The following is a 13,458-nucleotide window of genomic DNA, read 5'->3' as shown; positions in this document are numbered from 1 at the left end:
ATAGGGTTCCCCCAGAACGATGACCCGTACGGTTACAGAAGCCGTAAGAGAAAGATGGATCGGGAAGCAGATGTTGTGGCGCGGTTGGCATCGGAAATGGATGTGATGAAGAAAACCATGAGTGTACTAGTAGCCGAAAGAGATGCAGCTCGGGTGCAGCATGAAGATCATCCAGCGGATCTCGGAAGCCAGCAGCGGAGAAGCAGCGTGGCTTCCACGGAGGCCCCACCGGCTGGTGCAGATGCACCGACGATCGAAATTACTGCACCGGAGTCTCTGGTGGTCGAAATTACTTCACCGGAGCCTCCTCGCTACCCCGTGGACGATATAAAGGAGATGAAAGAATGTCATCTGTATTATCCTATCGGGAACATGTCCATGAAGGTAGCCATCGGCAGTGCTTTACCATGTTTACCTGGAGCACTCCACCACAACAACCCCATTCAAGATGGCTATGCTCGTGTCACGGTGGAGGACATAGTCCAAGGGTTTGAGGACCTGGAGATTGACATTGCTACACCTGAAGGGGAGAAAAGACTTGGAGATGTCAAGCGCCATTTCATTCTATGGCAAAAGAAGTTTATCAAGTTTCCAGGCGAGGCGCCAAGGACAACAAGTCCACCCCCCTACGGTGGTGGTGGTGGCGGTGGCGGTGGTGGTGGTGGTGGTGGTGGTGGTGGCGGTTCACCTACACCTCCGTCACGTCAGCCGACGCCGCCCCCCAGTCCACAACGTCCGGCGGGTGATCAGCCGCCGCCCCCCAGTCCTCGTCCGGCGGGTGATCAGACGCCGCCCCCCAATCCACCTCCGGCAAAGAAGCAGAAGCAGTCCTGGATTATTAACCCGGACCCTTATGTACCTAAGACCACAAAGGTACCGGAGCCATCACTGAAGCCTCTCCCCACAAGGCCTTGGGAACGTAGTGCCGAGGAAGTCGACGCGGCCGCGGCTGCTGATTTGGAGAAATGGAAGGCGGACTGGAAGAAGAAAAGAGAGCCCGAGCCCAAGCCAGTATTTTCTGATGAGCAAAAGAAGTGGGCTAAGTCATTTTTGAGCACACCGTCCCAAGCCGCGAAGAATCTGCCTAACGACTATGCACGTGAACTTCGCAGGCAGGCACTCATGTTCAAGGAGAACAAAGAGCGGGAGAAGGCCGAAAGTAAAAAAAGCGGGAAACAAGTTGCCCAGCTCGGGGAACAAAGTAAACAATCGATTGCCCCGCTTATAGTGGAAGCCTTCTGTCCGGATGCCCCCGAGATCATACAAGCTGCGGCAGCACAGGGATTGACTGTAACGAGTGCCAGAGAACAAGCGGCCAACTTAGGTATTACTCTTCGTGAACTGTTAGGCCTTGATGAGGCGCCAGTGAAGGAGGTAGTAATTACATATGTCAAGAATGGGCCTCTCGTCGAGCCTGCGCAGGAAAAGGATCTACCTCCACAAATGAAAGGTCTGCTGAAATGGTACAAGGGTTACATAAAAAATAAAAACGCCAAAGAATATATTTATGCGGAAGTTAGACATGAGCATCACTTCAAACATTACTATGTACAAATTGAACTGAGTGAATTGTTCCAGCTTTTCAATCTGCGCGAGCTCGATAAATTTATCATCAGTTGCTACGTTCTGTAAGTGATTTATTAATTTCTACCCCATCTCGTTCATATTGCCTGCACTATATATATGTCCTAACTATATTGTTGTGTCCGCTATTATACATGCAGAATGAAGATTAAGGAATGCAGAGTAAGGAACATCCATGATGTTGGGTTCATTGACCCACACATCGTTAATGGACATGTGTTGGAGCGTCACCCCGCCGACGTGGAGGCAGACCTGTGGCACTTTCTTACAAAGCAGGAACTCAAAAGTGATATTCTATTTCCTTACCATTTTGAGTGAGTGTTTCTGTCTTGAGCACATTCTCTTTTGTTTACTCCATGCATGGTATGTGGCCGGCTAATTGATGAGTTATGCATGACGTACTGTGCATGTATCGTGTCCGCAGGTTCCACTGGATTCTGCTAGTAATTAAAGTTAACACCTCAGAATGTCTCGTCCACGACTCTGTGAATATGGATCCAAAGCTTTGGGGCGGCATGAGAAGAATGCTGCAGAAGTAATTATTTTCATTCATTTGCGCTCTATATCGATCGGCCTATTTCGTTCATTTCCTAATATCAAGTAACTAATTAATAACTCTCTTGTTCATTTAATTTTCTTTGCCTCGTAGGGTTTGGAGACGGTTCGTAGATACAAAGGTCGGTGAATTCAAAAAAGAGCTAGAATTCAAAATGTTAAAGGCTAAGAATGCTGGGGATATTCAGCCACCGGAGACCAATCTATGTGGATACTATGTCTGTGAGATGATCCGGAGATACACCTCTGAGCAGGTTCCGAGTGATACCAATGCTCAGAGGAATAACCTCCGGTGGATGCTTAGTCCAGAAGCTCGCTTCTGACCACTTCAAGAGGAACTAGCTGGATGGTTCAGCAGGGAAGTCCTCCATCCTAAAGGAGAACACTATTACGAGGACGTAGAACTTTATATGCATTAAATCATGTATGGAAACTTGTTCAAAATTGTATATGGTCATCCGATGATATTGAATATATATTGTATATTCCTCTTGAATTCTTTTTGGTTCTAATTTCAAATTTATTTGAAATTGTACATTCATATGCATGTATGTAGTACCGTAGAATATATGAAACTCCTTCAAAATTAAAATAAAGCACAAAAGAAATAAAACAATACAAATTAAACAGAAAACAGGTTTAGGGGGGGGGGCTAAAACCCTAAACCTGTGGCGGCCTTTAGTCGCGGTTGGCCAGAAGAACCGCGACTAAAGGTCCTCCGCCCCGACGGCCGCCTGGCGCCCACGTGGACGGGCCTTTAGTCGCGGTTCTTAAGGAGCCGCGACTAAAGGTGGGGGGCTTTAGTCGCGCTTATTTGGTCGCGGTTGCGCAACCGCGACTAATGGCAGTTGCGAACCGCGACCAAAGGCCTTTTTTCCACCAGTGATGGTTCCCTGTAGAACTGAATGGAGAAAAAAATATAATCAAACAGATTTAAGTTGCTAAATTATAATTAGTTGAAAACAGGTATTATTTTGTCTATCCATGCTTATGCTTCTTTTTTTACCAGCAAAAGAAGTTGTGTTACAGGAAACTCCTTTCTCACATTGAGTGTGATAAAAGTAGCATGGATCTTATTTTGTAGTGTAAAATTTCAGTTTTAGTAGGTTTGCATCTGTTCCAAAGGTATTGCTTTTCAGAGATAATTAATGATACAATTAAGGAAAATGCAAAAAAATCTCCCGTTGCAACGCACGGGCATTTTTCCTAGTGATACACAATATACATATTACACAGTTGGGCTACGTTACAAAGTTTAACATCCTCTTCTACCTTGCTCCAAAGATGGCCGGGTACTTCGTCCTGAACACCGGCGCAAGGATTCCATCGATCGGCCTCGGCACATGGCAGATAGAACCTGATGTTGTCGGCGACGCCATCTACGCTGCTGTCAAGGTCATTTCCTGTCGCTTTAATCATCCTTGATGGTTTTGTGAATCTTTGGATATTACCTGCTCACTTCAACAAACACGTGCTTGTGTTCTGAAGTTCTGAGATAATATCAAACTATTTCCCTTGTTTCCTTTCTGAAAGGTTCATGCTTTTCTGGCAGGCTGGATATCGGCATATCGATTGTGCTCCAGCATACCACAATCAGAAACAGGTATCAATTAGTTCTCTCAAGTCTCAACAATAACGATAACAAAAAAAGCTGGTATTAGTAATTATACTTGCACGACAGTGATTCGTCTCATCTATGTTCCTTCGATCGCTCAATGTGCATGCTGCAAGCAACCCGTTTCTTCTCTTTTTTGTGTAATAATAACAGGTTAAATACTTCAATTGGACCGATTAGTCAGCAGGACAATATTACGTTTGTCTAAATATTTGTGTTCTACGACATGAAGAGCATGCTTTTAAAAGGGACAAGTGAGAAGAAAATACTTCAGCTCTGAAATTTAGAATCAGGGACAAACAATGAGATGAAAAATAGGGTGCGCAAAGTAGTAGATCAATCAAAGCGGAACTGACGAGTACACGTTTCAAGAAGCCTTCTAGAGTTGCAATGTTATTATTTTGATTCGGAAATATTTCTAACTAAATCGAAGTATTACCTGTGTAGGTTGGTTTGGTTTTGAAGAAATTGTGTTGAGGATGGTGTGGTTAAGCGTGAAGATTTGTTTGTCACCTCTAAACTATGGTTAGGCTTCATTTCCCAGCCTTGGTTAAAGGAACATGTGAAATAATTCCCGTCTTGCCTCTGAATTATCCAGGTTTAGTGATCATGCACCTGAAGATGTGCCGGAGGCAATTGACACTACTCTTAAAGATTTGCAGCTTGACTTCTTAGATTTGTTCCTCGTAAATTCCTATCCATGATATTAAATTCAATTATCCATTTATTTAACTGTTATATATGTAGATGTGCCTATAATTAACTGAACGCTGAAATGTAAGGAGCAAATAATCTCATCAGATCCCAATTCTTTTGCGTATGGCTTGGCTCTACTCTTATACAGTGCTAGTCTATAGTCACTACTCCCTCCATCCCAAAATTCTTGTGTTAGATTTGTCTAGATACGGATGTATCTAATACTAAGACGTCTTAAGTATCAAGTCACGTCTTAGTATTAGATACATCCGTATCTAGACAAATCTAAGACAAGAATTTTGGGACGGAGGGAGTACATATTAATTGCAATCCAAAAGAAGAAATCAAAGTAGAATTACCAGATTGGATATCTATGCCATAGTTCTTGCACAAATTGGCAGCAGTTCTCATTCTATACTAATAGCCGACTTTTTTTAACAGTGAGCACAACATAATTATCTGATTTGGTTGCTGAAATTACCTTAGTTTACAGATTCATGGTCCAGTCCGCATCAAGAAAGGAACTACGCTGAGCCCTGAAAATTTGCTTCCACCGGATATCACTGCTACATGGGGAGCAATGGAGAAGCTATATGCCTCTGGCAAGGCCCGAGCAATCGGTGTGAGTAACTTTGCTTGCAAGAAGATGGAGGACTTGCTTGCCGTTGCACGCGTGCCTCCAGCAGTCAACCAGGTTGAGTGTCATCCGATTTGGCAGCAAGACAAGCTCCGCAAACTATGCCAGTCGAGGGGTGTTCATCTTTCTGTAAGCAAGATAAGCATTTCTTTCAGTCTTGTAGAGCTGCCCCTACCTCGGTTTTTGATAATCTGTACTGCTACTCCCATATGTTGTCATAACCTGCCACTTGTGTTGTTGCAGGCATATTCGCCATTAGGTTCGCCTGGATCACCCCTATCTGTGGTCAGGGGCTAGTGTCCTTAGCAATCCTGTTGTCATCTCTGTTGCCGAGAAGTTGCAGAAAACGCCTGCACAGGTCGCCTTACGCTGGGGTCTTCAAATGGGCCAGAGTGTACTTCCAAGAAGCACCGATGAAGCAATGATGAAGGAGAACCTTGACATATTTGATTGGCCCATGCCTGAAGATTTGATGGCCAAGTTCTCCGAAATCAAACAGGCACGTTTGAAGCCTAAACACATGTTTCTTCCCATGCCTCATGGCATTGACTTCTCGTCCATTTTTGTTACTTCTGCCATCTAACTCAATATGGACATGGAAATAGGCAATCTTTCAGAGATCAAGACCATTATTTTCTCGGCAATATAGCATTCGATAGCTCAGAGTGCTTACCATTTCATTCTTCACATCTGATATCTGGTTTGATCTGAAAAATGCAGGAAAGGTTGCTGAGAGCAGAATTCGCAGTCCACCCTCTAAGCCTTTACAAAACCTTGGAGGATCTTTGGGATGGAGAAATTCAAAGCACATCAACTTCTCTAGAGTGAACAGACTGAATGAGCAAGTGAAAGGCACTGCATATACGCAGTACGCCATTTGTGTTGAATAAAGTTAATTAATTATCTTACAGATATTTTTCATTTCTTTCCTGATCATCTGATAACCTAGTAATCTGTGCTAGTGATCTGGGAAAAATCCTGAAGGAATCGATCTGCTGTTCATTTGAAGTCTTGTGCTGTTTCTCAAAGAAATCTGATTCCAGTTATGTCGTGCTACTATAGTGTGTGCCTTTGGTTCTTCTTTCTCGAAAAGTATGGTGTGCTTTTTTATCACAAAGTTGAATGGTGCTAACTGTCTGTCCGTCCTAAGCACAACCGAAAGAGGCGTGTCCATTTCAGACAATTCTGTTAAATCATTCTGCAGAGATTTTGCACGACGTTTCCGTTCCTTCACAAGGAGTTGATGCTGCTCCCCGTGTTGTGCCGTGCTACATCCATCAAATTCCTGTGATGCAGTTGTGCTTATATGCTGCAGTCCCTAATTTGGCTAACGACCGTTTGTTCCGCGCCGATCCACTTTTGGTCAAATTCTTGTCCACAACAGCCAAGAGGACCCATCTTCTAGAAAAGTGTGCTCGGTCCATCAGCTCTTTGCAAACTTGTCACTGATGACATACATTATGTGTGTATCGATCACTCTGTTACATTGATATGTCTAGTTTATTGCAGAGCGAATAGATAACCCCAGCAGCAAGCCCAAGCCCACCGTACCCATCTTCTTTGACAGTCTCTCTCTCTCTCGTCTATCTTGCCCCAAAGAGCAAAGATGGCCGGGTCCTTCGTCCTCAACACCGGCGCAAGAATGCCATCAGTCGGCCTCGGCACATGGCAGATAGCGCCTGATGTTGTTGGCGACGCCATCTACGCCGCTGTCAAGGTCTTTTCCTGTCGCTTTAACTCCTTGATGGTCTTGTGGATCTTGGATATTAAGTGCTAACCCCGTCAAGCTAGGGTTCAGCTTTGTGTTGCCTGGGGCCTGTAGAATCCATTAGGATGAGTTTTAATTGTGGATCGAATTGGCATCCTGTGTAGTAATCTCTGTTCATTCAGTTACCTCAAGTTGACTTTTCTTTTTGCGAATACCTCAAGTTGACTTTTGACTCTGTGATATATGAAACTCTACCCCTTATTTCTCCCTTCTAAAAGTTTCATACTTTTCCGGCAGGCTGGATATCGGCATATTGATTGTGCTCCAGTGTACCGCAATGAGAAACAGGTATTAGTAATTACATGCACCATAGCGTGACCGTTACATCACATGCTTGTCCCTTCAATAGCTCAATGTGCATGCTGCAACCTTTTTTATTTTCTTTTTTGTGTAATAACAGCTTAAATACTTATATTGGAGTGCTCCACAAGACAACGTTGGTGTATGTTTTACTAGTCTGTGATTGTTTGATCCCACATGAATATTGTACTTGTCTAAATGTGTATGTTACGACACGAAAAGCTTTTAATTTTGATATATTATGTGCATACAGTTTTTATGCCAAAATTCAATGCATATTTTTTTCTCAAAACAACATTACGGAAATGTATTGATGATAATTGATAAGTGAGAAGGAAATACTTCAGCTCTGAAATTTAGAATCATACACAACAATGCAATGACAAAAAGGGTGTGCAAGGTAGTACTATTTTTTTAGGGGTGTGTGCGACCAATGAAACTGGAAGTAACAAGTACACATTCCAAGAAGCCTTCTAGTGTTGCAATATTATTATTTTGATTCGGAAACATTTCTTTCCACTAATATGAAATCTAATTTGTGTAGGTTGGTTTCGCTTTGAAGAAACTATTTGAGGATGGTGTGGTTAAGCGTGAAGATTTGTTTATCACCTCTAAGCTATGGTTAGGATTCATTTCCCAACCTCAATTAAGGGAACATGTGAAATAATTTCCATCCTGTCAGGAATATTCTTAATTTTGCAGGTCTGGTGATCATGCACCTGAAGATGTTCCAGAGGCAATTGGCGCTACTCTTAAAGATTTGCAGCTTGACTTCTTAGATCTGTTCCTCGTAAATTCCTATGCTTCATAGTACATTCAGTTATTCTTATTTTTTTAGAAAAGGAGGAAGACCCCCGGCCTCTGCATCTGGACGATATATGCAGTCACTTTATTAATTATTCACAAAAGTCCTTACAAAGAAATACAACAGTAAATTGAAGCCACCGTCTAGGCAACATCTGTCGCTACTCCTATCATGTTGATGAAGGGATGCTGATAGTCTGGGCCTAATACCACAGACCTCGCAGCCAAGCCTAACATCTAAGACCTGAGACCCCAACCTAGCCACTTGTCGGTTCTGGGGAACACACTGGTTCGACATGCTCTCAGAGGCCGCCGCCGCCAACTGCCACTGCTCCATCTTTAGAATTGTACTGATGCATCAACCTTGCTCGGTCTAGCTATCGTCGACGCCACCACGGCGCCCAACGGCACCTCCTCTCTGCGCGCAAACAGCTGAGCACATCGCGGTCGCCACTGATACACCTCAGCACCATGCTGCCAAGTACCACCAGCCGGCACAGCTTGAAGTCTTTGGAAGATCTGTCTTGCGTAGCACCTGCCGACCAGGCATGACAAAGCGTAGCACCTGTCGGCCAGGCATGACTTGACATCTCAGCCGAAGCTCCGTGCAAGACGAAGCCGCTCCACCTCCTGCCTCTGACTTCCAGCGCTGCTCCACAAATGATGCTCCCAAGAGAGGAACGACACCGCAGTGCCGCCATCATCCGATCTGGAACACCAGATCCTAGGGTTTCCTCTGGAGCAGCACGAGTGAGTCGACAGTAGTTACACGGCGATGCCTCCATCAAGGTAACGGTGTAGAACGCCGCCGTCGCCTGTCGTCGGCTTGGTTTTCACCGGCAACCTTGTCTCCCCAACTTGTAGCCGGGACTAGATGATGGATCTCGAGATCCGATCACCAAGCCTCTGGTTGGCCATCTCTGATGAAGAAGATGACCACCACCACTGGCCAGCGAGATGACGCGAGATGAAGTAGGGCGCTGCCAGCGTGGTCCTGGCCAGCACCACCGGCGCTAGGCCCACCGGAACCACGCCCCATGGACGAGGGCAACGGCAAGCGCTGCCATGACGGGAACGCAGACCTGCAGCTCAGATCCGGCCCACCCACGCGCCACCAAGTGGCCACCACCAAGCGCCGTTCAGGAGCAGCCCCGCCGTCGTGAGGGACGCCACCCCACGGGCAGCAGGCGCCAGCCACCGGCGGAACACCGCCGCGCGCCACCGGTCGCCGCGAGATCTGCAGTCAGACATGGCGAAACAACGAGGACGCCCCGCCGCCACCTTCCCTGGGGACCACGCGGGCTTCACCGGTGTCCCCTCCGGCGGCGGCGAAGCGGGGGAGGAGTGGGGAGGGGCGGCTGGCGGAGCGGTTAGGGTTTCCCCCGTGCGCCAGAGGCGACACGCGGGGGCGGGGGCGGGGCGGGGAACCAGCCTCTGGATCTGAGACGGCTAATTGAATACAGAAGGTAAGGATCAAAAACCTCTTCTTGATCCAAATTCTTATTACCTCTGCATGGCCTGGCAATATTCTTGTCCAGGGCTAATTATGTTTGTGTATGGTCCTTCGGTATTTTTTATAGGGATGGTCGTTAGGTGTTAGTTGCACACCAAAAATGGAAAACACACTAGGATTATCATATTGGGGTTCTAATTCGTGCAGTCATAGCTCTTACATAGACAGTTCTAATTGCAAAATAAAATAAAAATGTGAGAAGACCGTTCTATTTTCACGATAATAACTGACACTAAATTACATAGTCAAGACTGATCTGTTTTTGAGAATATATGAAAGAAAATTGTAAATACAAATGTGTTAAACTGAGTACATTAATAACTGTGCACAATATAACTGCTTTAACTGCACACCACTTATTACTTCGTTTGGTTGTTGAAATGACCTTATTTTGCAGATTCATGCTCCAATCCGTATCAAGAAAGGGACTACGCCGAGCCATGAAAACATTCTCCCACCTGATATTCCTGCTACATGGGAAGCGATGGAGAAGCTATACGACTCTGGCAAAGCTCGAGCAATTGGTGTGAGTAGCTTCTCTTGCAAAAAGATTGAGGATTTGCTTGCCATTGCACGTGTGCCTCCAGCAGTCAACCAGGTTGAATGTCATCTGATTTGGCAGCAAGACAAGCTCCATAAACTATGCCATTCGAGGGGTGTTCATCTTTCTGTAAGCTTGATATGTCATCAGTAATGCTGTAGCATTTCTTTCAGTTTTGTAAGCTGCTATCTTGGTTTGTTGATAATCGGTACTGTGCCACTTCCAATGTGTTGTCATAAACTGTCACTTGCAGGCATTTTCCCCATTAGGTTCGCCTGGATCATCTCTACCCGGGGTCAGTGGCGCTATCGTCCTTAGCAATCCTATTGTCATCTCTGTTGCTGAGAAGTTGCAGAAGACACCTGCACAGGTTGCCTTACGCTGGTGTCTTCAAATGGGTCAGAGTGTACTTCCAAAAAGCACCAATGAAGCAAGGATTAAGGAGAACTTTGACATATTTGAGTGGTCCATTCCTGAAGATTTAATGGCAAAGTTCTCCGAAATCAAACAGGCATGTCTGAAGTCTTAACGCTTGTTTCTTCTGTTATCTAACATAACATGAAAATCAACAATATTTCAAATATCAAGACCATTCTTTTCTCGGCAATATATCATCGGATAGCTCCAGTCCTTACCCTTTCATTATTCACATCTGATATCTGGTTTGACTTGAAAAATGCAGGCAAGGTTGATGAAAGGGGAATTTGCGGTTCACCCTCTAAGCGTTTACAAAACCTTGGAGGACCTTTGGGATGGCGAAATTTAAAGCAGATGAACTTCTCTAGAGTGAACAAACTGAATGAGCTAGTGAAGGCACTGCATATTCGCAGTATGCCTTGAGTGTTAAATAAAGTTAATTGTTTTGAAGATATTTTTCATTTCTCTCTTGAACTTCTGGTAATGTAATAATATTTTCCATTGACCAGAGAAAAATCCGAAAGGAGTTGCTCTGCTGTTTATTTGAAGTATTGTATTGTTTCTCAAAGGAGTCTGCCTCAGGATGCATCATGCTACTATAGTGTTTATTAAAAGGAATATGTGCTTTTTACCAGAGAGTTGAATAGTGCTACATATATGGATATAATGAAGTCAAGAAAGTGAAATCACATAGTGGGACAGCACTAACCGCCTGTCCGTCCTCTAACCGTGTCATCCTCCTGTCCCCCCTGTCCACGACCCTGCGCAGCACCTCTATGACTACAAGTAGGATGGTGATGTCTCTTGCAGGTATGGGATTGCGCCGGAGGTGGCATGGCCAGAATGACCTGTGTGGCCGGCGGTGGTCGAGTATCTGGTGAACCTGCAAAGAGCATGTGTATGGGCCATGCATGTTTCATAGGAAAATCATAGTTATAACATCACGGTCACTAACACAGTAATTAGTGTACTAGCACCGACATATACCTGTTGTCATTATCACTGAGAGCTGTGCAGGGGGAGGGTGAGGCTGGTGGTACCATGAGGAGCCACCGGACTGCGTAGGGGAAGGTGCAGGCAGCAGCCGGACAGTTGGCTGCCGCCACGCCATCTGAGTCGGCTGGAACGTTGGCCTAGCGCGGTGCGAGGGGCATGGGGGAGTGTGTGCTTCGTGACTAGGCGGGGTGTCTGATCTCTGATGCGCACCTATGCCTCAAAGTCGCAAAGATCCTCCGCAACTTGCTCTCAGTATGCTGCCACGCTGCTAGATTCTTGGATGGAGTCATCTCGGTCCCCATGGTCAGTCGGTTAATTATCGCGACAGTCTCTTCTTGAGCCTCCAGCGTCAACTGGGCCTGCAAATTCCCTAACAGTTAGAAATCGGTCACTACTTATGGTTCCGAAATATTAACTGAATAAATGATATAACCATATTGCTTACCGAGTGATCTATGACGCTAGTCACTGAAGAACTGTAGTGCGTCTCCGAAGCCGAAGTGTGAGCCGTCTCCATGTCCTCAGGGTCAGCTCTTGGTATGTAGCACAATCTCGTCTGTGGCCGGTACCACCGTAGGCAAGCCTCGTGTGCAGCCTTGTTGTTCTCCACTGCTCAACAAATAGTCTCAATTTTGTTTCCCAATCATGTGCCATATTATTTCCACCCTTGCGGCTGTACCTACAATTGACGAGGTTTTCTAACATAAGTGAGAAAATATATGACAGTAAGCTTAGCTTCCAACAAAAATATATACACATAGTTCTGGATGTGAGGTTGAATAGGATCTGCTGGCAGGGTAAAATATACTATGATACTAGTAAATTTGGTTGCCAAAACAGATATGCACTTACTTGTGGACGTGAGGTTGAATTCTAAGTCTCCTATCTACATCTTCCTGTTCCATTACCCTCTACGGACTCCAATTCCTCAGCTTCACCCACCGGACCCGTACGAACTATTTTTATTCCCCACCCTTCATTGTCATCTTCCCCAGCTGATGATTATGTTAAGTTTGGCATCCAAAAGCAACCAACCCCTCTCCTTATGACACAAATTCCTTTTCAGTGGGTTGCACTAATGCGACCTGAAGATTTTACCGAGCATTGCATGGCCGGGTCAAGATATCTGGTCTCTAGTGCTTCTGATGGCAACACGTTCCATTTGATATCGATTACTGCTTGATATTGACAACATCTTGCGAAGGATCATGTCGGCCAATCATTCGCTTACCAGATGTTCGGCCTCTCCCAATAGGTTAGAGGCAAGGTGACATGGCTGGATTCACTGATATCGACCCCATTAAAATTTTAGGATTGAACAAACAAGCTAGGGCAACATGAAGGATCTGGCAAGATATTTAGCCTCTCCGAACCAGATAGATGCAATGGAACATGGATGAATTCAGTGCTCTTGCAACTTTAGAATTAAACGAACACATGAAGGGTCTAGAGAGAAGCTAAATGGTCTCCGGATTGGTTAAAAGCAAGGCAACATGGCTTAATTCAGCGAGATCAACCCCATTAAGGTTTTACAGTACAATATTAGCTCAGGTGCCGTGCATTAAGTTATAATCATACTTCAATATTACAATCGAATAAATAACTAAGCAAAAAATTAAACAGGTAACAGTACAATTTTCACACACTACACGCTCCAACACATAAGCTAAACAATCTCTAATAATAAGCACAATTTTTAGACAAATGTCTACACAGCCTAGTGCGTATTGCTATTTAAATCTGCACAAACTACTGACCAGAAATAAAACCATACATACCATGCGAGGAAGCGTTCCCCTCCTCGTCGAGCTGCTCCTCTCCCCCGGGCGGTTCCCCTCGTTGTCGACCTCTTCCCCTCGTCGTCGACCTCTTCTCCTCGCGTGAGCGGTTCCTCTCCCCGTCTCCTCCACCGAGCTCTCGCTCATTAGCAGCCCCTCCCCCTCACCTCTCTCTGGATCTGTTTCGGCGCAGCAGCGTTTTTTTTTTGAGTTGACGGTGCAGCAGCGACATTTTTTTTAGTTGGGCGCAGCAG

The 13,458-nt window shown here is 45.2% G+C and overlaps 1 protein-coding gene, 1 long non-coding RNA gene and 1 pseudogene across 2 annotated transcripts; 2 read left to right on the top strand and 1 right to left on the bottom strand.

Moving 5' to 3' along the window:
• Positions 1–3,423: 3,423 nt before the first annotated feature.
• LOC119347068 lies at positions 3,424–5,670 on the top strand (annotated as a pseudogene).
• A 984-nt stretch (positions 5,671–6,654) lies between these two features.
• LOC119347052 (NADPH-dependent aldo-keto reductase, chloroplastic-like) lies at positions 6,655–10,802 on the top strand. Its single transcript, XM_037616050.1, has 7 exons — positions 6,655–6,804; positions 7,093–7,143; positions 7,700–7,776; positions 7,858–7,945; positions 9,870–10,142; positions 10,267–10,524; positions 10,696–10,802. The coding sequence occupies exons 1-7, from the start codon at positions 6,694–6,696 to the stop codon at positions 10,777–10,779; spliced, it is 942 nt and encodes a 313-aa protein (XP_037471947.1). The 5' UTR covers positions 6,655–6,693; the 3' UTR covers positions 10,780–10,802.
• Positions 10,803–11,174: 372 nt separating this feature from the next.
• Positions 11,175–13,394, bottom strand: LOC119347083. The gene is made up of 4 exons (XR_005168124.1): positions 13,205–13,394; positions 11,872–12,105; positions 11,418–11,785; positions 11,175–11,313 (listed from the first exon to the last, which is right to left on the bottom strand). It is a non-coding gene; the product is annotated as an uncharacterized LOC119347083 (long non-coding RNA).
• Between the last annotated feature and the right edge of the window lie 64 nt (positions 13,395–13,458).

The sequence above is a fragment of the Triticum dicoccoides genome, chromosome 1B, assembly GCF_002162155.2.
Source record: "Triticum dicoccoides isolate Atlit2015 ecotype Zavitan chromosome 1B, WEW_v2.0, whole genome shotgun sequence".
NCBI lineage: Eukaryota > Viridiplantae > Streptophyta > Magnoliopsida > Poales > Poaceae > Triticum > Triticum dicoccoides.
The sequence above is the reverse complement of the archived record's forward strand: the minus strand, read 5'-3'. Positions and strand labels throughout refer to the sequence as shown.

Bases quoted from the DNA above. Each gene is read 5' to 3' on its own strand.
- LOC119347052 (XM_037616050.1), top strand. From the start codon at position 6,694: ATGGCCGGGTCCTTCGTCCTCAACACCGGCGCAAGAATGCCATCAGTC. The intron at 7,144-7,699 runs GTATTAGTAATT...TAATTTGTGTAG, and splicing joins TGTACCGCAATGAGAAACAG to GTTGGTTTCGCTTTGAAGAA. The intron at 10,525-10,695 runs GCATGTCTGAAG...TGAAAAATGCAG, and splicing joins AGTTCTCCGAAATCAAACAG to GCAAGGTTGATGAAAGGGGA.